The 27,133-nt window shown below is 41.7% G+C and overlaps 1 protein-coding gene across 1 annotated transcript; it reads left to right on the top strand.

Annotated features, from left to right (window-relative positions):
- The first annotated feature begins 649 nt into the window (after positions 1-649).
- On the top strand, positions 650-27,133 carry col6a1 (collagen, type VI, alpha 1). The gene is made up of 35 exons (XM_089007931.1): positions 650-913; positions 1,494-1,623; positions 1,704-1,904; positions 2,011-2,170; positions 3,169-3,282; positions 3,377-3,397; positions 3,489-3,509; positions 3,604-3,648; positions 6,084-6,137; positions 6,245-6,289; positions 6,774-6,800; positions 6,885-6,911; positions 7,022-7,066; positions 7,402-7,455; positions 8,611-8,673; positions 8,739-8,801; positions 8,866-8,919; positions 8,991-9,026; positions 9,105-9,167; positions 9,743-9,805; positions 12,239-12,301; positions 12,610-12,672; positions 12,775-12,825; positions 12,920-12,955; positions 13,034-13,096; positions 16,508-16,573; positions 18,819-18,854; positions 19,660-19,696; positions 20,609-20,617; positions 20,711-20,844; positions 21,154-21,260; positions 22,032-22,218; positions 24,551-24,722; positions 24,828-24,857; positions 25,298-27,133. The coding sequence occupies exons 1-35, from the start codon at positions 829-831 to the stop codon at positions 25,900-25,902; spliced, it is 3,030 nt and encodes a 1,009-aa protein (XP_088864057.1). The 5' UTR covers positions 650-828; the 3' UTR covers positions 25,903-27,133.

The raw sequence follows: 27,133 nt of genomic DNA, 5'->3' as shown, positions 1-27,133 counted from the left end.
GTAGAGCCATCCTTTGCGAAATGTTATCACCGGTTTTATTTAAGTCTTAAAATCATAATATTGGTGTGACGTTTCGTCCTAAAACGTGTGTGGGTGAAGACACTTGCGTTCTCACTTCGCGATACAAATGACGTCACCGCCCATCGAAGTGATATTCACCGACATATTTTTTTCTTACAACCATTCTTTGTGAAATTATATCCCAGGATTTATTTCTTCAAGTGCTAAGATCTGATATTTGAGTGAACATTTCGTCCTAAAAAGGTAGGGTGGGGGACAAAAGTTATTGTATTCGTCGTTTGTAACAGTAATGGCGTCACCGCCCATCGACGTAATGATTTTCAACGACAAATATTTTAGTATAACTATCCGTTGTGAAATATTGTCCCTGATTTTATTTATTGAAGTCATAAAAAGCAAATATTCGTTTCGTCCTAAAGGTGGGGTGGGTTGTGGACGCTGGCAGGTTTTCGTACGTTCATAATTCTCACTGGAGGCCATATATGGAAGAAGCTACATCTTGAGATTTTTGTGTAAACTTTTAGTCGATGCGCGTTCTCGCCAAACGTGACTCTCGCGCAATGAAAAAAAACGGCGTCGGGGGGGGGGGGGTAGTCACGTGCACGCCCCTTCTTCCTTCGTCGTGCGCGTCCTTGTCCTCTGCGCGCTCTGGCTCTCGCCTGGACGAACTGCGGCGGGGCGGTGGAACTCCAAAAGTTTTGCCGAATTTAGTCAAACGAGAGCCGCCTTTTGGGCATTCGGGCATCTTTTTGCGTTTGGTTATTCTTGGGGAATTATTTTTTTAACTTAGTATTTAGAATTTCAGCCATGGAGACTTTGAGAGTACTCCTTGTGCTGTTGTGCGTCCTCCTGGCCAGAGCGCAAACGCAGATCCAAAGACCCCGGTCCGCGGGTAAGTTTCAGATCCTTAATTTTTTTCCAAGAAAGTGTGATTTTTCTACGTGCAATGAACACTGTCGCATATCAATCAAGTAGTCTTCATTTTGAAACTGACGTGGTGCGTGCCAAAGTGATGATCCAGATGTGAGTTGATGCGTTCAAGTACGCTCAAGAATGAGACGGACAGGTCCGAGGATTTGAGATCCGACGCATGTTGAAAATCTACAATTGTTAACCTGTGAATGTGTGCAGGCCTTTCAGTGCACGTTGATGAATTTGGTTGGCGCGGTGAAGAGTTTAAAATGCACTTAATAACTGAGATTGGTGAAATATAAAGAAGATGGTCCTGTGGTATTGTTCGCATTTTTGTGGGTGTTCATACAAGTGGATTGTTGCTTATACTGCAGGCCTGCTAACAGGCACTATGGCACCCTTTGGGTGTCACACCTGATGGAGGCCTGTAATGCTGCACCAGGGGCCTCTTTTTCAGACATGTTTTATGCAGCTTGCATTTTAATGTCCTTTTTGGGGGGAGTAAATATGGCGTAGCGGTGTACATTCTCATTTGCCTAATGTGTTTATCGTGTAAACAGAATGTCCGGTTGACCTTTTCTTCGTGTTGGATACATCCGAGAGTGTGGCCCTGAGGCAGAAACCTCCCAACTTTTACATTGACCAGATCAAAGAATTCACCAAACGGTTCATAGATGAACTGAGGGACATGTAAGAACACGCGAAGGAACTCAAACTTGAAATTTCTTAACTTCGACGGACAGTCTAATCGATATCATTGCTTCCCACAGGCGCCATCAATGCGATCGCTACCTGACATGGAACTCGGGGGCGTTGCACTACAGTGACGAGGTCATCTTGGTGCGTGAGCTGAGCGATATGAGCACCGATCGGCAGGCCCTGAAGAATGACATTGACACCATTAGATACATCGGCAAAGGGACCTACACGGACTGCGCCATCAAGAGGGGTCTTGCTGAGCTGCTCATTGCGTAATAATCAGTTCCAACCGGGCCTATTAATTTTTTGAGGGAAACCTGTCCTTCTGTTTTTTTTTTCCAAAAAAGCTCTCCCGTTTACTTTCTCGTACTCCCCCAGAGGTTCTCACTACCACGAGAACAAGTACATCGTCGTGGTAACCGACGGCCATCCCATCACTGGCTACAAGGAGCCATGCGGAGGTGTGCAGGAGGCCGCAAATGAAGCTAGGCTACATGGGGTCAAGGTGTTCGCCGTCGCCATCTCACCTGATCAGGAGGTACACACACCAGTTTGTACTTGTGTATCAATGACTTTATTTGCATAATGATTCACCGTTCTTTGCCAATCTTTCCTCGTTTATCCCCAAAAAATATGGATGTTAGTTAATTGAAGACTCAAAAATTTCCCATTTGTGGGAATGTGAGTGCTAAGGATTTTTTACATTTTGGCAAGGTCTTGTCAAAAACATGTTTTATTATAGCGATGATAGCACGACATGTGCATCATTATTTTAACACAAATTTCAAATGTCTGACTTTTTTTTCTAGCACATCAAGTTTTCCACACTTTATTTCTTGTTTTTAAGCGTGGCCTAGAAATGGAAAATATATTTTGCCATGTGGTAATTTATTGCTGTAAAATAATTTAATCCACCTGTTGCTCTTTTATTATAAATATAATAATATCCTAAATATTATATCATATCTTGCTACTTTAGCCTGCACATAATTATTATTAGGATATTATTCTGATGGAAACCTGTTAACTGAAATACAAGTGAAGCAGCAAAATTTGGTCATTTGTGTGTGGCTGCCGCTGCTCACCCGCAGAAAAAATATCCTGGGACTGTAAAGTGTCCTTGAGAGTTTTGAAAGGCTCTTATAAATGAAATGTATTATTATTATTATTATTATTATTATTATTATTATATCTATGGGCGGCCATTTTACCCTTTGTGGCGGCCATTTTAAACACTTGAGATGCACACAAACAATTGGATTTAAGCAATAATTTATTCAAACATCATCTTTAATGTAAAAACATCTTTTTGGGGTTGACTTCCTCTTAAAAGAAAGGTAAATAGCTCCCAACTGTATGTTACCTGCACCTGGTCACCTCAAATTGACTTTTTTTTTAAATTGTATGCTTTATGGATGTCTGATTTCAAACAAGGTTACATTGAATTGTATAGATAAGTGTGTGGCGCTAAGGGCATAAATGTGACATTGAGTATTGGATGGGTGTTAAAGATTTTCTGTTGATTTGCCTTTTTAGGATACTCGACTCTCCATCATCGCCACTGACCAGAACTACAGGCAGAACTTCACAGCCGCAGATGACTCCAGAGCCACCAAGATGGGAACCATCCGAACCATCATTGATATGATCGTACGTGTTGTCTTCTCTTTCATACATGTCGACTTTTTGTAATCCCCATAAGTTTGTATTTAGCTCCTATTGACATTTTGTCTTATTTTTTCAGACTAATGAGACCAAGGACGTGGTATGTCTGATCATCAGTTTTTGCAACTCAAACTACAATCTAAATGCGGTCGTATTTATTTTACATGCTTTGCTCTTTTTTTCCATCCCAGTGCTGCTCATTTGACTGCAATGTAAGTATCCAGTGTGATACTTTCCAAAGAACTCTTTTTATGTTTTATATTCACTGAGCAATGTCATCACCTGTCGCTTTGCTTTGCTATACAGGCTCCAGGAGGCCCTAGAGGACCAGATGGAGATGCTGGGGGCATGGTAGGATGACACAAAATTGTACGCTAGGTTTATAAATGCGAAGAATTATTTTGACCCCAAAAGAATTTATTAATGACAAATTGTTTAAACAAAACAGTCACCTTTTGAAAGACAGTCAAGTTACTCTAGCCCAGGGGTGGGCAAACTTTTTGACTCGCGGGCCGCATTGGGTTCTAAAATTTGACAGAGGGGCCGGGCCAGGAGCATTTGGAGGGAGTGTTTGGGCCGGAAATACTCCGAACAAGTTATGTCCATAATTTATAAAATCACTTCAAATGACTTCGACTGAGCGTATTTTACAAAGATTCCACAGCATATAGCTATAGTTTACATTTTAAGACTTGCGCTGAATATATGAAGTCTTGTTTTCGAGTTGATGACGATCCCCATGTGACGTCACGTTTGGACCGCCCCTGACCGAGAAAGCGACATACAATGCATTTTGGGTACTTTGTTTGGTCTGAAAACTTCGTGTTGATCCGTGTTGATGGCGAAATTAGAAGGAAAACACATAAATAAAGCGATGGTGAATCGTTGTGTGTTGCACCAAGACTACTATTTGATATTCGCTGACACAAATTCCCAGCTGACAAATCAGCCCATTTCCAACGGAGCTTGGGCGCAATCTTCTGCTTTTTCTGGGTGCTACATTGCTGTCATTGACGGCTCGAATTGATATGGGAGGACTCCTAGAATCAATTGCAAACATTTATGCTTTCCTCTTCAGAAGAACAAGAACAAGAAAACATCTTCTCCGAATCTGAAGCCATTGTTTTGATTCTCGAGCAAGGCAAGACGTCTTGGCGTGACGTCACGAACAAGGGGGTGGGACCTTCTGAAACCGGCCATTTCCGGATTCATTTTGAAGTCATTTTTATTGGTGTTTTTCATTTAACTAAAAATATCAGCCTGCCTGATTTGGGTATTTTAGATGCTATAAAACGTTTTTCTGATGTCAGTGGGAAACAAAAACAAAAAATGGTGCCGGTTGTCCTTTAAATGTAGTATGTACAAACCTCATAGCACAGTAAAAACACTACAACCCAATTTATTAACTGTCTTTCAAATGTGAAAAATATCCCTGATCAGTTAATACATTTGTCTCAAGGAATATGCAAGATATGGCATTTACAGACTATTTCGCAGATACTTGGAGGAGGAAATGGAAATAGATTAAAATAACATATGCACTGTGATTTATCAAGATTGCGTCTGTTTTTAAGTTTCCATCGAAGGGGCAAAGAAATCAACATTTATTGAAAAATGGAATCACTTTCAACATTCAAAACATATTACACAACGAAATATTCAAGCTCAATAATACCTACTTGTGTTAAATTCCGCCAAATCATAGTTGGTTTGTCCTGACCGCGCGCTCAACAAACTCCTCACTGACGTTCTCGCCGTCACGCGCTAACAATACACGTGTACCGTCGCCGAGCACACAAACATAGACTACCTGCAGTTGAAATTTGCATACTCGGCTCGGCAGCCAATCAGAAGCCTGCTTCTTTCTTCCGGACTTTCGCAAGCGTTACAAAGTCGTGCAATTGCATGTCATTTTCCAAAATAGATGCACAGAACCTCAAACTAGAAGAAAGATTCAAAAGAAGCTAACAACATATGTGACGCTACAAAACGTAAATTTACATTAAACCGTGACTGTAAAGTGTACGTGAGACTTATGAAAGGGGCTTAATGGCTCGTAGAAATCAATGCAAACGTTCCATTGTGCACCACAATGACAATCGACTACTGTAGCGAAATTTACAGCCATGCGCATTTGTTGTAAATTAAGCAAGGTAGCATTTGAAGTTGGTGCATTCTTGATTTAAAAAAAAACTTTATACTTTGTGACAATGTTTCTTATTGGGATTGGTCTCATTTTGCTTCAAGTTGGGAAAAATGGGGCAGGCAACTTTTCAGTTATCTGCCCTGTTGTTCGCTAGCTTTTTGTCATGAGTTTTAGACACTGTTTGTACTATAATTTGGGCAAGTTCGGCGGGCCGTATTGAAAAGCCTAACGGGCCGTATGTGGCCCGCGGGCCGTAGTTTGCCCATGCCTGCTCTAGCCCTTAATCACCGAGTGGGGAACCTTTGACACATTATTATGATACAATGTTTATTAGAATGATATCCTTGTCCTTTTAAAAGGACTGGAGGGAAATACTTTCAGAGAGATCGGCCATCCTCTGAATCAGGCTTAGTTGGTCAATGAAGAAATTTAGCCAGCAGTCGTCAACTCATCTCTTTTCCTGCTCTGACGATGCGAATCACGTCCAGAACAATTGGCGTAGAAGCCGTAACTAGGAAAACCTTCTAGTCGCATCTGAAATGGACCGGAAGCCAATCCCTGTTGGCTCGTATCGATGTTATGTGATCGAGCGTCCTCATCTAGCATTTTTAGATGATGTTCTCGTATGACCTTTCCACAGGGAGAAACAGGCAGACCCGGAATGCCCGGAGAGAAAGGAGACATCGGTGCAATGGTCGGTGACTTTCAATATTTTACTCTGCCATGACATCGTCTCCACGGGCTTGAATAAGTTGTCATCGTCGACATAATCAACTATTGATTGTCGCTGCTGCGTTCCAGGGCAACGTTGGAGATCCCGGTCCCGTTGGATACAGTGGAATGAAGGTAAAACCTCCTCCAAGACATCACCTGTTGGGTCACACTGCAATATCATACAGTGCACTTTTATCAAGACAGTAATCCCCTGTTTTTCACGATAAATGGGTACCAAGCCCACCCGCAATAGACGAAAATCCACAAAGTAGAATTATATAATCGTAACCCACGTGATAAAACAGAGGGGGCTGCTAGGCGGGGTTGAGAAGATGCACAGCCAATCCACATGGCTGTAAACCATGAGTAATTGTGCTGTTATTAAGTGACGTCAGCACTGGGAACCAATCAAACTACAACCACGTACAAAACCTCTGAGTCGTTCAGAATTTTTGTTATTATTCTGAAGGTTTTTTTTTGCCGTGATGCACTGAAACCGTGATGAGTGACCCGCAAAGTAGCGAGGGATCTCTGTAATTAAAAACAAACCCAAAGCAATACAAGATGTGAAACATCAATTTGAATGTGTTACAACGTGTGCTTTTCTTTCTCGCAGGGAGACCGAGGTGGTCGAGGAGAGAAGGTATAAAGGAGTCGTCCGAATAAAATCCAAATGCGATACACGTTGGGTGGGACGCAACCGACTGATGTTTTGCGCTTTTTACAGGGAGAACGGGGACACAAAGGCTACAAGGTGAGTTTGATGCCACACCTTCTCTATTCCGATCACGTTTGCATCCGGCGTGTTCGATTATTCTGCGATTTGCTTCATTTTTCTCTTCTGCGTCTGCGCCTGGCCAACAGGGAGAAAAGGGTCTACGGGGAAATGATGGAATCGATGGACGCAAGGTGGGTTAGAAACAGTGCCGACCTGTGACGGATCTTCAAATAACATTCGGTATTTGATTACAACTGGATCGTAAAAATGAGATTTGAGGAATTAAAAGAATGTAAACAAACAACTGAGAGTGTGTACTCAAGTGATTAAAATTTATTTTTCTAGTATAACCTTATTTGCTCCTGCCATTTTGGCTCATTTTAGTATTCACAATGCCATGTTAAGTACTTTGTTACAGTTTCAGCTTTTGTTAAAGCGCTATATACTGTAAATCAATATGTATTGTATTGTATTGTATTATTTTATTTATTTATTTATTTATTTATTTATTTATCTATCGCGTTAGGGTGAGGCTGGTTACCCTGGTCTTCCTGGCTGTAAAGGATCTCCTGGATCAGATGTGAGTTCAAGATCTTAACGTGTTCCTTGTGTTCCTTTAATTTCTGATGCACCAGTGCTTAGAAAGCAAGTCTCTGTCACTATCAACGGGTCAATTAAGTAGTACCAATAGCCAGATATGTTTTGAGAGTGCTTAATTACTTTTCGTAACGTTATGCTAGCACATACAATCTTTGCGGCAGTACATATGGACCTAAAAGCTTGCAACCACTCCTTTGACAACAATGAGGTTAAAATCTTAGCGAAAGAACATAGATGGTTTGAAAGGGAGTAAAAGAAGCGATTTTCATAAAACAGCTAAATCCTTCACTAAACCGATATGGTGGTGTGAGGTTCAATTTGGATCGTTAGTACAACAGCCTGCTTAGGCAACACAGGATTAGTAATGCTGATGAGGTGATACCGGAGCAAGTGGGGCAATCAGGCCAGTCGTTAGTCAGGACAATAGGAACAATCAGTAGAGCCGCAGGGAGTAGTCCTCTGCTTCCCCCAACTTGTCTGGACAGTAGGGATATATAGATAGGGCCGAAACTACCAGTAAGACTTTAGTTCGCTGAAGAAGCATCTTGGATAAGAAGCGAAACGTCCGACACCTTCAGAGAAGTATAGATGACGGCTGAAGAAACCTTTTCATCGATATCACATACATATTTTGCCACGCCCATAGCATGATCGCTAGCGTCACTGGATTAGATGACGTGCTGCCTTTCATGCTTTTCTGGCATGAACAATCACTTTATAAGGAAAATAGCTCATAAGATGTTTACGTAATCTTTTTTTTCTCCACACTGACATAAAGCTTAGGCGCCGCAAACGCCCCCCATTTGCACCGACTGTTTATTCATTTTCCTTTGTCTTAATCATCTATGTATGTCAAGCGCTGCTGTCTACATGCGGCTAAGGCATGTTCTTGGGAAATTAACCATTAGTTGTTTTACTATGTTACCCCTCGAGCGGCCTTGACCACTATCAGGCCTTGAAACCTGGAGAACCCCCCGGCTCTTTAATCACCACTCGGTTTACATTCTTGCTGTCGGTTTGTTTAAACGAAGGCATGTAGATATATTGCACACAAACACACACATGTGGACGCATGCTTGGAGGCCTCGACGGTTCGGTGTTGTGGTTTCAAGCCCTAGCTGTTTTTGCCTTGCAGGGTCTTCAGGGTGAGCCTGGACCAAAGGGAGATCCTGGTCCATATGGGCCAAAAGGAGAAAAAGTAAGAGGTTTTATGATTGTTTTGAACTGAGCACGGTGGATTAAGTCGCCTGATGTTCATTCCAGGGAGATAGTGGAAGAGATGGCGAACCGGGAAGACCTGGAAATTATGGGCCTTTAGGTCCTCAGGTAAGTCAAGGTAGGCCAAAAAACAATCGATACAAATTTCTGACATTTTGACATGCTGCGGCAGGGCGATCGGGGACCTCGCGGAGCTAACGGAGACAAAGGCGAGCGTGGCGATGATGTAAGTTTGATGGAAATATCCAACGAGGGTCTCAAAATGGTCGCCTTCATTTCACTTCATTTGTCTTCCAGGGTGCACCGGGACCGGACGGACCTCGTGGCGAGATTGTAAATAACGTCGAATCTGATTACGGAGATGTGGATCGATTGCACAATAATGTTTTCATGGTTTATGATCTCTTGTAGGGGGCAGTTGGAGAGAAGGGGGAGCAGGGTTCCCGTGGCAACAGAGGCCCAAGAGGAGAGCCAGTAAGTGATGATGATGAGTTAGGAAATCCAGTGAAAATCCTCAGCAGCATTAGATTTCTTCCTTTTTGCACTCCGTAGAATACGTTTATCGAATAGACTTTATGATAATTTGCCAGTTTACACGTTGTGTAGAAGAAAAAAAAATACAGAAGGCAGAATTTCTCAGGTCCAACAGTCGGGCCTTTGGTGCCGTGATCCAAGGCCAGAAAGTGAACCGGCTCCAATAACTCATCTTGATGTTCTGCTTAACTGCACTCATATTTCATCCCTCTTTTATTATTTCTGTATGAAACAACTGAGGCAGCCACATTTTCCCATGTTAGGTTCTTTTTTATTTCAGTCACTGTGTAACCGAATACGATATACTGTACATTTTACAAAACTATTGACTGAATTCCAAAATCCACAACCTTAACCGGTATTCAGCTTTGCGACTAAAGTGGTTTCATTTCAACCAAATTCCTCACGATCCAACTTGTCTCATGCTTTTTTATTTTGTTTTTTCTTTCACTTGACACTGGCCGCTTTAGTGTCCATGTAAATTGCCTTTTACAATTGTTCTTTTTGTTTGCCAGGGGGAGCCAGGACCCCGTGGAGAGCAGGGACGAGAGGGCTCGACTGGCCCCAACGGAGACCCCGTGAGACCCACTTGCATACAATCATATGTACACTCGAAGAAATACAAGTGGCGCACTGTTTTTGTTTCTTCTAGCAACACCATAAAACGGCCACTTTTCACTTTAACCGCTTTTGATTTACGACCGTGCGTGTGCATTCGAGTTTCGCATTGGCGGGAGGGCACACCGGGATGGGACATTTCAAGAGTGTTGAACCTGGCCGCAGGCCCCGGAGTGCCGCCCACTGATGCATATGCCCTCCCCTCCCGGGAACATGGACGCTCATTCTTTCCCTTCTGACTCAGTTCTTCTCTCCATCTCCTGGAGCCAAAGCCTCAGTACGGTTCTTAATAGGGCTCCAGGCAGAAGATCAAAAATAATGCTCGACATGGATTACTTGCGGTAGCCACCATGATGTCAGACCTTTCAATGGAGCCTTTGTGCTCCTATTTTTTTTTTTTTTCTTTCGTCATCAGAACTGACGGGAGTGTCAAGAACTCCTGTTCAAAGTAGAGAAAACAGACATGTGCGGCCACACTTGTGGAGCGCTATTTTAGCGAGACAGGCAGTCACAAAGTGCATGAAATGACAATCATTTTGTAATTATGAGTCATTGAAATACTAATATTGTCGAAATAATACCGTATGCTGTCGGGCCACTACTAAAGTACCGGTAGCTGTCTTTGTAAAATTATGAATATTTGCTACATACTTTGCCACGCCCTTAGCATGATCACTAGCGACACTAAATTAGCTATGTACAGAACATTATGAATATTTGCTAGCACACACATACCTTGCCACACCCCTAGCCTGATCGCTAGCGCCTCTAGAGTCGATGAGTTCCGTGAAATTCTGAATATTTTCTAGCACATACATACTTTGACATACCCCTAGCATGATTGATAGTGCCACTTGATTAGATGATTTACGTAAAATTCGGAATATTTGCTAGCATATACGTACTTTGCCACGCCCCTAGCATGGTTGCTAGCAACACTAAGTTAGCTGTTTACAGAATATTATGAACATTTGCTAGCACATACAGTAAAGTCTCGTTATATCGATATTCAAGGGAGTCCGAAAAAATATCGATATAACCGGGACTATCGATATATCCGATATCGATATAACGAAACTTTACTGTACATACTTTGCCACACCCCTAGCATGATTGCTAGCGCCACTAGATTATCTATTTTTGTAATTTTAAGAATATTTGCTTGCACATACAGACATTGCCACGCCCCCAGCATGATCACTAGCGTCACTAGATTATATGATTTACCTACAATTCTGAATATTTGCTAGCGCATACATACTTTACATTACATACATTAGCTGTTTTTGTAACATTATGAATATTTGATAGCACATACATAATTTGCCATAGTCCTAGCATGATCGCTAGCGCCTCTAGATTAGATCACTTATGTAAAATTCTGAATATTTGCTAGCACATACATACTTTGCCACATCTCTAGCATGATCGCTAGCGCCACTGGATTAGCTGTTTTCGTAACATTCGGAATAGTTGCTAGCACATACGTACTATTGCCACACCCCTAGCATGATTGCTCACGAATAGTGTAAAACAGTCAACTCTTAAAAAGAAACGGAAAATTTAGTAATCACTTTCAGCTCGCAACTTGCCTGAAAAACCTGAATGGAATGAATGTCATTGCTTACGGCCGCCTATTTCCTACTTTTTAACTTTGACCTCGTCAAGCCGACTACTGTTCGAAAGTAAATTTAAGATGTAGCACTCGTCGTATGACCTCCATATTTAGTGTTGTGTATTTAGTCCTTGTAGCCAAGTCTGGCTCGATAAATCACTGCCTCCAGTCAAGTTTGAATTTTCTATGCCTCAAAGTGTAATATCGCAGCGATCGTTTCCTAAGCGGACCAAATGCTCATGCGGCAGTTGAGAGCAGCTGCTGGTTGACACCCCTCCAAGTGTAATAACTTAATGATTCTTTCTGAGAACTCGCCATTTCTCACTCATCAATTCCACGACTGTATTTGAATCACTCTTGAGAAGCAGTTCATCCATGTTCAGCTACAGTGTTGTTACTTGAAGGTCAGCCAAAAGACAAAAAAGCACAGTGTCTTTTATTCTCCGTAAACATGAAAACGGAACAATATAATCACTACATCTGGATCGGATACTTGTAAAAAAGCATGTTAAGGTCACTGTCATCTTTCTTTTTTATTTTATTTATTTTTTAATGAAGCTGATATCATCCCCTGATATCCTAGAGTTTGAAGATTGCAATGTTTTCACATTTTTAACAAACTAAACTGAAAATAAGCTGTTTTTTCACAGAAGTGAAGCTGATATCAACTTCTCAGTCGCGAGTTATTTTTTTTTAACGAACTAAAAAAAAGATGAATAACGAAATAATGGATGGTGATAGTCTTGGATTTTTATTTATTTATTTATTGTTTTTGCAGGGTGAGCCTGGCAGGGATGGTTCCCCCGGATACAGAGGTGATGAAGGCCCTCCTGGACCAGAGGTGTGTCCCACTCTAATAAAAAAAAAAAAAAAAAAACTGACATAAGCATCATCCCCCCCCCCCCCATCCCACTCACACCAATTGATTGAGGTATTTGTGTTTGGTATTGTTTTAGTATATCATCATGTCTTTTTTAACCAGTCAATGTTCTCCCAAAAACAAAAATAGCAGCTCGATTTGTTAACTGTCAGCACATGCACACCCACACAAGCATCCGAACTACATCCAAATGTTTTTTTTTTTTTTTTTTTAGTTTTTATGAGCACGTCATGTCATATTCCCTTCTTGGCGTGCCTAATTTTTCGCAGGGACCCAAAGGACCGAGAGGGATCAAAGGATCTGCCGGAGACAGAGGCCCAATGGGAGTCAGGGTGAGTGAAGAAAATATCTGCCATCCATTACAAGCCCCCCGCCGCAACATTTTGATGCCTCGGTGTTCATGTGGAAGACTCTGAAAATGTTCCTCTTGCCAGGGTGTGGACGGTGTACCAGGAAATGGTACTGCAGGTTGCCCAGGTTTCCAGGTGTGTACTTATTGGGCTACAAATGAATGTATGGCAATGTATGATGGCAGTTCAATACACGGAAAGCATATTTATATTGAGATCTTCTTCTCAGGGTTATCCTGGCCCTCGCGGAGATGCTGGTGAACCCGTAAGTTTCATTTGGTCAAATTGTGAATGAGGAATTTCAATTTTGCTCGTGTAACGTCGCTTGTAACGCCACTTTCAGGGCAGCAAGGGAACTCCCGGACCCAAAGGAGATGACGGAGAAGCCGGTGACCCAGGCCCTGATGTGAGTGTGTCGCCCTTGCTCCTCATCCTTCTTTTATTTCCTCACCGGTCGCGTGACAGTTGACACGCGATGCCACTTGCATATGGAGTTTGACACCTCAGATTCTATAGGATCATTCTTGTGATTTTCATTAGCCGACTTAATGGTTCTTCTTCTTCTGCGTTAGCCTGCGGTGTGTTTCTTTGTCCATCCATCTTGTTCGCAGACTTTTTTTACAGCTGGAAATAATTCCTAATGTAGATCTGAACAGTGTGTGTGTGTGTGTGTGTGTGTGTGTGTGTGTGTGTGTGTGTGTGTGTGTGTGTGTGTGTGTGTGTGTGTGTGTGTGTGTGTGTGTGTGTGTGTGTGTGTGTGTGTGTGTGTCATTGGAGAAGGGAACTTTGAGCTGATGCAGCTGTGTATATGTCGTCGTCAAGGATACCAGGAAATGAGTGTGGAGGATGAAGGGACCCCATTATGTGTGTGTGTGTTTGTAAGACTACTTGTGAGGACCACTATGATTTTATACCATACGTCATGAGAACATTTGAGGACCTTTAGGCCAGTCCTCACGAGTGTGTACGTGGGTGTGTTTGCGCACGAGTGCGTAGCGTACATCCCTTTAGCGTGCCAGCATGAACCTCCAGTTGTAGTTGTTCATGTTTACAGTGAATTTGTGCACGTTGTCATTCAAACAGGTCGCACACATTCTTGGATCCTTTGAGATTGACATTGAATTGAACTTCATGTTACGTGCCTCATGTGCACATCATGATCAGGTCCAGGTTTTGGTATTTGTTTAATTATTGACGGTGGGTCACAGTGTGTACAGCTGTGTATTAGATCGCTGACTCTCCTAATGAAGGGTAAACATGCACAAAGAACATAAAATATATTTTCGGCATTAAAAGAAAAAACATTGGCAGGAATGCAATCTGTTTATTGCACATGGGGTTTATTTAAAAAAAAAGTTAGCTTTCACAAAAGCTTTCCTTTGTGTAAATTGTCCTCTGTAATTTAGTTGAAGATAATTATGCCCCGAAATCCGGAGTCTGGTTATCTTATCTCAGCATAAATACAGGAGAAGAGAACGAAGCGGTCTTTTTTAATGTAACAAAACGAGACAGCGAGCGACTGGAAGTCGCAAATGTCTTGTTTTTGACATATTGATGAGCATTTGATCGACTGACTTTGCCAAATTTCATGTTGTCTCCGATTCATAATGAAGTCCTTGTGTCTCACTCAAGACTGCGCCGTATTATGCATTGCACTGAATCAGAATTAGAAAGCCTTTAATAGTCCCACAATGGGGACATTTGCAATTTCTGTGATACATTTCACATGTAACCATGGCAACTCGATATTATTTAATTTTTTCCCCCTTGCTGAATATTTGACTAAGTATTTGAATCAGTTCCTTGTTATTGGGATCCATAATTTGTCTTACACTGTAAAAGTACGTGATGACTCCGACCAACTACTTTAACTCGTTCACTACCAGACCATGTGCAAAAATGTGTCCATTCCAGTGCCAGGGTTTTTGTCACTTTCACTCAAATTGCAGGACCCACAAAATATTTAATTTTAGGACTACATAAACATTCAATACAGCGTTAGAAACCTGAGACTCGCTTCTTTCATCATAAAAAAAATACTTAATTCCTAAGTTATATGGGTCTGGAGTTATCTGAGCTTGACATGTGGGCTTGACAAATACAATACAATACAATACAATACAATACAATACAATACATATTGATTTATACAGCGCTTTAACAACTAACATGGACAAAAGGCAAATGCTGCCCCCTCGTGGAAAGGAAAAACATTGCCAGAGTTCTGACCAACGCTTTATCAGCACCCTCACAAGAAAATACAAAACTCTAACAAATTCGGGAAAGGCAGCAAATGAGTTACTGTGGCCTTGGAGCTTCACTCACCCTGGCCTCCAAGTTACAGGCGGTGAGACTCGGTGGTTATTATGCCATTGTTATCGTCCGCACTCTTGCATTGTTTGACGTTGGCTTTTCAAGGTGTATCTGGGACCATTTCCAGTGCTGGTGAGCACCGTAGGCGCTTTGCGTTCGCCTTGGTCTCCCTTCACGTAAAACATATGGGAGGTTCCGATGTAGATGTCCAAATATCAACGTCATGAAAACCAGAGTTGATCTCATGTGATTTGTGATTCCAGAGTGTCAAACGTTCCTTTCGCCAAAGCTACGTCTCCTTTCTGTCTGACGTGTTGAGCTGCAAATGACGATTTATGATCAGATCAAAATGAGTCGCTGCGCCGCATAAGCTACCGCCTCTGTCATTTTGTTCCATGTTACTCCAGCGGTTAAGTTTCTGTCATTGTGTAATGGTGTAAATTAAGCAATCAAATCTTTTCATTTTTTTATCGTGGAGATTAGCCATTGAAATGGAATCTTCAGTTGCCAACGTTGCCCCCCGAAATCCCTTTTTGAAGTGGAATCTGTGGGAACATTGTTTCCTGAAAATGATTTAAGCGCCCTTGGACGAGGCACTTCCACAACCTTGGCCCTCATCAGCGTTCGCACAGGCAGTTTTTCTCTGCAGCTGCAGAGCGATGGCATAAAATTGGCCCCCGGATGATAAGACAAGCTGTGACATCACCTATTGAAAATGTTTCACTGTGACAACAACTGCTGGGGAAATGTGATGTGAGCACAGGTTTACAAAAAAGGATGTTAGAATCTTTAGTGTCCCTGCATATAGGCTCCCAAGTTTACAAAATCTGTCCTTTCTCTTTGGGGAAAATCAAAAATTAAAGTCTTGTGAATTTGTTTTCCTGAAATCTAACTCATTCACTGCCGGACAATGTGCCAAAATGTGTCCATTCCCGTGCCAGTGTTTTTTTCATTTTCACTCAAATTCCAGGACCCACAGAATAGTGAGTTTTAGGGCTACATAAACATTTAATACAGCGAAAGAAACCTTAGACTCTCTTCTTTCATCAGAAAAAAAAGAGTTCATTCCCCCCCAAAAAACCTTGCAAGAGGTCTGACCAGCGCTTTATCGGCACCCCGACGCAAGAAAAAACAAAACCCGAACAAAATCGGGAATGGGAGTCCACGTCATATTTTCAATTCCCGAATAAATTCAGGGATGCCAGTGAATAAGTTAAAATGGGATAAAAATGGGTTAAAATGGGTAAGTCACCTGTATATATACAGTAAAGTCTCGTTATATCGATATTCAAGGGAGTCCGAAAAAATATCGATATAACCGGGACTATCGATATATCCGACCCTGTTTGCATGTAATTTTCTCCGTGCGTGCATAGAAATAGTATCGATATAACCGGGACTATCGATATATCCGATATCGATATAACGAGACTTTACTGTATTTGACTTTAAACCACCAAGGGTTAGTTTAACAAAAACAAAACTTTGCTTGCCTTTTTAACAGAACAATCAACCAGGACCTGCGGGACCAAAGGGAGCCAAAGGTCACAGGGGACCTGAAGGAAATGCGGTAAGCATGCCTCGGTCCGAATTTTTTCTGCGAGCAAATTGAGACATTGAATAGTTTACAGACACTCCCCAACTTACGAATGAGAAACGTTGCGAAGGGTTGTTCGTCAGGTGATTTAGTTCGGAAGTTGATTTAGTGCTGTTTTGTATGCAATGTATGTTTATGGATGATATAAATAGGTTAAAGGTTTATATAAGTATGTTTAAAGGACAACCGACACCATTTTTTTGTTTCCTAACTGACATGAGAAAAACGTTTTATAGCATCTAAAATACCCAAAATACGGAGGCTGTTATTTTTAGTCAAAGCCAGAACACCAATAAAAAGGACTTAAAGTGTCCCAAAACTACTTCAAAATGACCTGGGAGATGGCGAGTTTCAGAAGGTCCAGCCCACTTGTTCGTGACGTCACGCCAGGACGTCTTGCCTTGCTCTAATCTAGAATCAAAACAATGGCTTCAGATTTGGAGAAGATGCTTTCTTGTTACTCATCCAGTAATGAATATGATTCAAATAGTTCTGAAGAGGAAAGCATAAATGTTTGCAATCGATTAAAGAAGTCCTTCCGTATCAATTCGAGCCATCAGGACTCCAATGTAGCGTCCCAGAAAATGCACAAGATGGCGCCCAAGCTCCATTGGGAATGGGCTTCTCTGTCTGCTGGGAATTTGTGTCAACTAATGTCAAATAGTAGTCTTGATGCAACACAGAATGATCCACCATTGCGTTATTTATGTGTTTTCCTCCGTAACGTAAAATATAGCTATATGCGGTGGAATCTTTATAAAATACGGTCAGTAGAAGTCATTTAAAGTGATTTTACAAATTATGGACACAACTGGTCCGGAGGCGTCGGTTGTCCTTTAAGGCTTGTATAAGTAACCTGTATTGGTTTGTACTGAAAAATAAACATTTATTAAAATATATGCTCTCTAAAGATATGTTCGTGTACAACTGGAGAGAATACTATATGTTACTACAAAAATGTTCGTATGTACCGTTGTTCATAACTCAAATGTTCGTAAGTAGGGGAGTGTCTGTATTCTCGTCATTTTCATTAGGCCTTTTGCAGGAGCTGTGAGTGTGTGTGTTGTGGTTTATTTTGCATTTGTTTTTTTGGGATGTGCGAAGAAAACAAAAGCCACATGCAAATGCTTTTCAAAGTTAAAATGTCATCAGCATCAGTAAAATAAAAGCAAATGTTTTCAGACAGACAGAAGAAATGCACACCGTTCATCGTTTTTTGTCATAATTTGCGATACCGGAGGTGGGGGGGGGGGGGTGCAAATTGTCGCAAATGTTCCTCCCTAGCATCCCGCCAGAAGATGTCGAATGCCAGGCAGGAAATACTTAAGATATTGCAAGGCCGGCAGGAAACACTTAAGTCTGGTTCTACTTTGTTGTCAAAGGGCCCGTTTAAATTTTGCGTGTGGCCTTCTTGTCTGTCTTTGCATTCTAGCTTCACTCTTAGACCACTTAAAAAAGAAAAAAAAACTGGCATTAGGCTATGACTGTATGATGGGACGCGTATGGTAAGCAGGAATATGGTAATCGGCCTTGTTTTTGTTGCGGTGTTTTCATTGCAAGCTCTCAGCGCTCAGCACGACATAAAAAAAACCGCACTTTGAGACACTAGAGAAAATTACCACCCTTGTTTCAGTCACGTTAAAGAGGAAAATATTGCGCAACACCCTGCGTGTTCTCAACAAGACAATATGGGGGCCCAAAAAAAGTCATGTCTAAATATAACCATATGTTTGGATGCATGTCTCAAAAATCCCCGATCCCGCCTGTCTGCCCCCCCCCCCCCTCACCCCCAATCTGATTTGCGTGCATTCAGCATATCCTGCAGACCGAGCATCATGTCTTCATGTGTGTGGACTCATTGTCTCTCGTCTACCCGTCCATCTGTCAATCAGTCTGTCTGTCCTAGTTCCTGTGTGCACACATGCAAGCAAGGAAAAAGAAGGGGAAAAAAACCCTCTTAAACCGAGTTTATCATCTGTTAAAAGAAAGCAGATGTTTCATTTCTGCAGCCAAGTGAGAGAATAAAATGTCGCGGTGGATTCGTATGTTGCTCAAGCATATCCCACTAGTGGTGGGTTTTCTGACGAAACATCACCAGAGAGTAGTTTTGGTGGTTGGGTTGGCGGAGGGGTTAAAAAAAATATTCCAGGAACTGTAGCTGTCAACTTGATTTTTTTTCCAGGGGGCATCTATCACTCGTTTTTTTTTTCTCTTCTAGGGACCTCCTGGGCCTCCCGGACCACCAGGAACTGATGTAAGTCTATTAATGTTTTTTTTAATTGAAAGGTTGAATCTGATCCCATATTCTAGCCAAGACAGGGGTGGGGGTGGGGGGTCTTGATGCCCTGTTTTGAGTTTATTTAGAATATGACACTTCAACGTTCAGGCTCAAGCCACACATCCTGAACGGCAAATCCCACACGGGATTTTGCCAAACGGTGCTCTCAGGAAAATATTATCATCATGTTTTCCTTTTTTTCCCCTTCCCTCCCTTCCACATTTTGTATTTATATATTTGTTCGTGTATTTTTTATCGAATTATTATTATTATTATTATTATTATTATTATTATTATTATTATTATTGTTGTTGTTGTAGTAGTAGTATTAATATTAATATTTTTTGTATTTACATTGTATTTATAAGTGCCTTTCAAAATTATTATTATTATTATTATTATTATTATTATTATTATTATTATTATTATTACAGTAAAGTGTCATTATATCGTTATTCTCGGGAGTCGGAAAAAATATCGATATAACCGGACTATCGATATATCCGATCCTGCGGCATGTAAATTTTCTCCTTGCGTTCATAGAAATAGTATCGTAATAAGCAGTACTATCGATATAACCAATATTGATATAACGAGACTTTACTGTATTATTATTATTATTATTATTATTATTATTATTATTATTACTTTATATTTATTAATGTATTTATTTTTGTCAAAGTAAGTCAAAAGGTTGCCCTGGCCGTGTTCAATAGTCATCTCAAGTTATTTCGAGGAGTGCATTGCTATGCAGTAACGTGCACTCCGCCCTTCTTCTCAGGAATGTGAAATTCTGGATATCATCATGAAGCTCTGCTGTAAGTTCCAAACTGTAACGTTGCCGTACACAAACACACGCGTGCATAAACAGAAAGGCATATTGTGTATTTTAGCCTCTTTTTCAACATACTGCTAATACATACTGCCAATGTGGAATTGAAGCCAAGAGAGTTAACTCATTCGCTGCCAGCCGATGTGCACAGATGTGTCCACTACAGGGCCAGGGTTTTTGTCATTGTCACTCAAATTGCAGGACCCACAAAATATTGACTTTTAGGACTACATAAACATTCAATTCAGTGTAACAAACCTTAGACCAGTGGTTCTTAATCTTGTTGGAGGCAGTGAACCCCACCAGTTTCATATGCTCATTCACCGAACCCTTCTTCCAATGACTGTGCCTACTAACTGCTGTCTAGACTGAGGGATGGACCTCTGTGGCAGAGGATCCACCGAACCCCTGAGACCGACTCACCGAACCCCTAAGGTTCGATCGAACTCAGATTAAGAACCACCGCCTTAGACGCTCTTCTTTCATCAGAAAAAAAAGAGTTAATTCTTAAGTTATATGAGTCTGGAATTATCTGAGCTTGAAATGGGGCGGCTGTACAAAATACAATACAACACATATTGGTTTATATAGTGCTTAACACCAGCTGACGCTGTAACAAAGCGCTAACTTGGACAAGAGGCAAATGCTGCCTCTTCATGGAAGGGAAAAAACATTGCCAGAGGTCTGACCAGTGCTTTTTTGGCATCGCTCGCAAGAAAAAACCAAACCAGAACAAATTCAGGAATGGCGCTTCACGTCGCACTTTTCAATTGCCAAATAAATTTGAAAATGGCAGTGAATGAGTTACGATGGCATTATTCTTCTTTCCACTTCATGAACTAACTTTCTTCTACAATCTTTTTTTTCTCCTCTTTTTCCGGATTGGGATTCACCACAGCTTGTTGCGGTAAGTGCTTGCTGAAACTAAAAACTCTCGGTTCCATGACGTCCTACCCAGGAGCTTAAAGATGAAGTGTTATATGGCTTTTTATGTCATCAGAGTGTAAATGCGCCGCTTTGGATTTGGCGTTCATTGTGGACAGCTCCGAGAGTATCGGTGCCTCAAACTTTGCTCTTGCCAAAGACTTCATCATCACCGTTGTCGACAGATTGATTAAAGACCAGCAGGTCAAGGTAATGTCCTTTTCTCATGTGTTTACTTTGTATTATTCGTGTGCCTGAATGCTTCATAACGATCGGTATATATTGCAAAGGGATGTAGGAGGGGGTGTCAAAGATGTGAAGGAATTAAAAAATAAATAAGATAGCATCTGGGGTTTTTTGAACCGGCTCTCATTTGTCTCTCCAGAGACTCGCTTCTTCCTGTTTGGATGCAATTAGTCAGGAAAGGGTGGGAACGCGGCCATGCTGACAGAAGAAAAAAAAACAACAACATTATACGGATAACGAAACAGATAAAACATGTTTTTTTTTCCTCCCCAGTTTGCAGGTAACGAATCCAGGGTGAGCGTTGTGCAGTACAGTGGTGCCAAAGCCCAAGAAGTGGTGCAACTGGGCACCAATGTGGCTACCTTGACCGAGTTTAAACAGTTGAGTGGCCACACACACATTCAATCTTTGAACAAACAAAACAAATCTGAATTTCTTCATTGTCGATCAAATTATGAATTTCGTATTTATCTAATACATGTATGACAACACACGAAATCATCACACAAAGGTGACTTGGGTTTTTTTTCATTCACGCAGGCAAGGGGAAAAAGTGAATTTTAAATATTTAAAATTGGACAAAATAACAATAATAACACATTTCATTCATAAGCGACTTTCAAAATTCTCAAGTGTTCATTCAACCCGGAATAACTCAAATAGATAGAAAGCTAGCTATATGATGGCTAGCTAATAGATAGATAGCTAGCTAGATACTCAGCTAGCTAGGTAGCTAATAGATAGCCAGCTAGCTAGATAACTAATAGATAGCCAGCTAGACAGCCAACCAGCTTGATAGCTAATAGACAGCAAATAGATAGCTAGCTAGGTAACCAGCTAGGTAGCCAGCCAGGTAGCCAGCTAGATAGCTAGGTAGATAGCCAGATAAAAAGAAGTGAAGAGAGGGAACTTTTCACACACGCACCACCCTTACTTCAGAGCAATGACTGAATGGAAAATAATATTTTGGGGCGACTTTGCATAAGAATTATCACCCTTGTTGTACGTGAGTTCCATATTTTCCACACATTTGCAGAACGAAAAAAACAGAATAAACTCTGTTACTGGGAAAAAAAATCTAATCGTCTTCTCCAATCGGTGCTTGTGTTGGTCAGCGTTAGCCAAATCACTTGAACGTTCTTTGCACGCAGGGCCGTGAAAGATCTCAACTGGCTGGCGGAGGCCACCTATACCGGCGAGGCTCTGAATTTCGCTCTGGAAAACACCATCAAGCTTATGAGGCAGGAGAACCGTGTCGTTTTGGTTCTCACCGACGGACGCTCTGACATTCTCCGGGACAGGGTTCCTCTCAACGTTCTGTGTGGCAAAAACATCCGGGTAAGGAACACCGAGTGCAACGAAGTGCCGCTGGAAATTAACAGATTTTCCAGACTATAAGACCCACCTTCAATGAATGCCATGTTTTAAAACGTTTTCCATATATAAGGCACGCCACTTTATGAGGCGCTACAGTAGAGGCTGGGGTTATACGTTATGCACCCATTAGACCACAAAGTCAAGGCCCGGCGGCCAAATCCGGTCCGCCACATTATATTATTTGGCCCGGGAAAGCAAATCAAACTTGTGAAATTCTTGCTAAAGTCCAAATGGTTCATATATGAACCGCAATAACAGTCATTATTCTTGACTTCAGATTTGAAAACTAGTTATTGATTAATTTTCTTTGTGTTCTGTGTGTGATATGTGGAGGGGATTAAACATGCTCATGGCTTCCCCAAATTCATAACGGCCCTCGAGAGGAAACTACAATGTGGCCCGTGGCAAAAAATGAGTTTGACACCCCTGTATTAGACGGTGTTTCCCAAAAGGGAATGTCAACGAAACAATCAGATTTTGACATATTTTTCCTTTTTTCATGTCAAACACAATAATAGAAGTTGCAGAGTATTACATGTCATATTTTTCCTCAATTTTTATGAGCTCAAAAATATTCCATTGTTTTAATCAGAGTTTATCACAATACAATAATACATATAAATAAAGATCTCCAATCTTCCTTGTTTAAAATGTTTGTTTTTTTGGAGGTTTTCATGGAATATTTTGGCCTTAAAAATTTCAGAAATAAACTTTTTTTTGAGACCCTAAATACAAAAACAAGCAAAAAACACATAATTTTCCATTTTTAATCATTTTGCCAAAAACATACCTGTCAACCTTGGTTGATAGCGGCCCTTTAAATGATTACAATTCCCGCAGAAAAGTTGTAGTGCGCCATACATTATTTGAAATGATAAAAAAAAAACGCTAACACAAGCGGAAACGCGGGCAGCCTACCGCGCTTGTGCACGTTATGCTTTTATCAATCCTAATGTACGCAGCAATAAAAAAATATACGTACATATACAATTGATGATTACTTTTCCTGGTTTGCCGTCACAATAATAGCGATCGGCAACGGCATTGTCGTTGGCTACCAGCAGTTGAGACCAACTAGATTCCAGCCAAAATGGTCTTTGTAAGATCCGTTCACGTTTATTTTTTAATTTTTCTTCCCCTATAAAAGTTGTAGTACGCCATACATTATTTGAAATTATTAAAACAACATATAAAATACGGTTGAAAAGTTGACAATTATGCAAAAACACAAAATTATGGCGAAATCGAGAACAAATTCTGTCTGGTAAAGTAATTTTAAGAGATTACCAAAATAAAACTGTGTTGTGTCAGTGTCTGAAACTCATGACAAAAAGTTAGCGGACACCTGGGAAGACAACTCTGAAAAGTTGCCTGCCCGGCCATAAAGTTGCCTGCCCCATTTTTCACAACTTGAAACACAATAAGACGACTAATCACAAAAAAAAACATTGTTGCAAAGTGTTATGGATTGTTTTTATTAAGGATGTACCGACCACAAATGCTCCATTGCTTAATTTATGGTAAAATCCCTTGCTGACGATTTTGCGCCAGTTGTCGTTTGTCCATACACTCTTCGGCATGTTGCACAATGCAATGTTTGCCTTGCGTCGTCTGCTATAAGCCACCTGGACTCCTCTTTCCACGATGCTTTTAATAATAATAATACATATCATTTCTAAGCGCCTTTCAAAACTCTCTTGGACACTTTACTGTGACAGGATAGTGTACGTTTACGTTTTGTAGCGTCACATATGTTGTTAGCTTCGTTTGAATCTTTCTTCTGGGGCTGAGGTTCTGTGCATCCACTTTGGAAAATGATACACAAATACACGACCTTATAACGCTCGGGAAGGTCCGCAAGCACGAAGCAGGCTTCTGATTGGCTGCCGTGCCGAGTATGCAAATTGCCAAACAAACGGAAATTCAGAAATTTCCAGACCGAACGAAGATTTCGAAATCGGAATAATTTATTCCGATTTTGAAATCTTCATTCAAACGTTTGCTTGATTGAACTTTTCTAAAAAGTTGTCGGCCACCCGGGCGGAGACATTTTGTAAGTTGTACGCCCAACATCAAAGTTGCACGCCCCGGGCGTCCAGGCAGACGTTGTTTCAGACACTGGTTTTATATATGGAGTCGGTGGCTGCTGACAGTCGTTGCGACACCTGTTATGGCTCAATATTACTTCACGTATAAGGCACAGGGTCATCTTTTAAAGAAAATGTATGCTTTTGGGTGCACCTTGTCGTCTGTAAAATACAGTAACCGTGACGACGAATGTGTTGATCTCCAGGTGGGAGGTTTGGGGGTGAAGGACTACTCAGGCCGTCAGCCCAATCAGGAGCAGCTTGGAGATGTGGTGTGCAAGAGTGATCCCAAACCGGGATTTTCCTTCGTCCTGGACAACTTTGCCGAGCTTCTGGATGACTCTTTCTTGCAGAACCTTACATCCAGAATCTGCCAAGGTGTTTTGTTTGGATAGCACGTTCAACACCCCCAATTAATCTTTATTTTTGTTTAGTTCTCAGTTTTGAGTAAACTGACCTATGTTGTGTTGTTTTCACCTGCAGATAAAAAATGCCCGGACTACAAATGCCCAAGTAAGTCACTTTTTGTTTTTAGCAACAACAATTGTAGCAAATTGTTCCAATCGCTTTCAAAATGGCATCATCGCTCTCTTATCTGATTCAGAATCAGAATGAGAATCATCTTTATTGGCCAAGTATGTAGAATAAACAAGGAATTTGTCTCCGGTAGAACACGCTGCACTAGTATCATCATAAGAAAAATGGAGGCACTATATTGAGTCTATTTGGGTTACTGTTTTAGAGAGTTAATGGCTTGAGGGAAAAGCTGTTTAAATGTCTGCCCGATTTGGTGCGCATGGATCGGTAGCGCCTGCCTGAGGGGAGTCGCTGGAAAAGGTGGTGGGCAGGGTGCGGAGGGTCTAGTAGGATTTTCCACACCCTTGTTTGGATTCTTGCAGGGTGATTTTTTTTTTCTGCCGTCCTATTCATTTGCTCTCTCGTACGTGTTCCAGTCGCCTTCTCCCAAAGTCACGACATCCTCCTGATGATGGACAGCTCAGCTAGCGTGGGCCAGAAGAACTTTGACACGAGTAAGACCTTCGTGCACCGCTTGGTCCAGCGCTTCCTGAGTGCCCAGAAAGAGAGAGGCGTGAACGTGAGAGCAGCTGTCGGCCAGTACAGCCGCGGCGCCCGCATGGAGCAAGGCTTGACCGCAAACGTCACCCTTCTGTCCCACCATATCAACGAGATGGCCTTCCAAAACGACGGCACCAACGTATTGGAAGCAATGGACTTTGCCATCAAGTCTCTCCCGAGCCGCGGCGACGCCAGCGGTTACAGAAAGAAGGTGATTCTGTTCTCGGACGGCAGATCTCAAGCCGTCACCGAAGCCGTGCTGGAGAAACGCGTTCGCGAGTTGGCGGACGCCGGATTGGAGCTCTTCGTCATCGCGGTGGGGGGTCAAGTCAACGAGGTCAACCTGCGCACGCTGGTGAGCAGGGGGCAGCGCGACGATATCAACTACGCTCAGCGCCACCTCTTCCGTGTTGCCGACTACCCGTCGCTGCTACGCGGAGTCTTCCATCAAACCGTCTCCCGAAGAGTGTCCATGCCCTGAGTGCAGGCGGGGCCCCGGAATTAAGGGACTGATGCTTTTTTTTCAATTTTTAGTCCCATTTATGAATAGTCAGTCTCATTTACCATACACTGTTTTGGTTTTTATTTTTTTATTTTTTTGTAAAGAATGTCACAAAGCAACTGATGATAGTTTTTGAGGCAGGTCTCAAATACAGACCACCATGGGGGTGCATCGTGTGGTTTCATCATTCGACCATAACATGCCTGTTCGGGTGATTAAATCCCCATTGAAGATGCTTGACCTTGAAAATCATTCAAACCTGCATAAAAACATGCTAAAATGTGAAAAAAAAATATCCCAATGTCCCTTGAAAACATACTTTGCATTTTTTTTTGCAACTGACATCCCATCAGTGCACAAATTGGATTGGATGTACTGTATCTTTATTCATCTCCCAGTGGAGAAATTTACATTTCACAGCAGCAAAGTTATGAAAGAAAGAGGAAAGGAAAGAAAGAAGTAGAAAAACAAAATACAGGAGCTGCTGGAAAGGTAGCCACTCTCACGGTGCCATCTTGAAGTCAAAAGAGCAAAAACTGACAAAATCAAACATATTCACCGAGCCCGATAATGAAAATGACTTGAAACATGTATTGAATTAACCGAAGCGCAAAACAGGATGTGACATCACAAGGCCTCGGAAACCAAAACCCATTAGCGCTTCACCTGTGACTAATGACAACAGCTGGACGCCACATGTGCCACCCGCACACCTCTGTCTGTCCCTTGGTTGTGTTCCAGATGTAAATTCATGCATCTTTTTATCCTCGTAGCCTTGGATGATTGTTCCATAAACAATTTCGCCCCCGGTCCACCGGTTCAGATGACAGCATGACACAAACCTGCTGTATAATTTCCGCGCAGCTTGAGATGACTCTGTCAAACACATACATAAGCACTCCTTTATATTTCATTCGGAAACTAGCAAAAAAAACATCTGCCATGTTTGAAAGCTGGAAAAGAAGTTAACCCTCCCAAAATGTCCGCCCGCCAAGGCAAAACGACGGGAAAAATAACCAAAATGTCCGTCACCTCTCATGTCATTGCTATCGGGTGGCAACGAGTCGCAGTACAGTTGTCATTCCCTGTGGTGCTATTAGTCCGTGTCTCAGCCTTTACTCCTGTCAAGAAGATTATTCCTTCTGGGTCAACGACGTCAGGAATGTCCAAAAGTGCTTCTTCAATAAAGGTTGCTACACCCAAAAAAAAA

This window comes from Hippocampus bargibanti, linkage group LG11 (assembly GCF_051943395.1).
Source record: "Hippocampus bargibanti isolate YZ-2025 linkage group LG11, ASM5194339v1, whole genome shotgun sequence".
Lineage (NCBI taxonomy): Eukaryota > Metazoa > Chordata > Actinopteri > Syngnathiformes > Syngnathidae > Hippocampus > Hippocampus bargibanti.
This window is presented reverse-complemented; position numbering and strand designations above follow the sequence as displayed.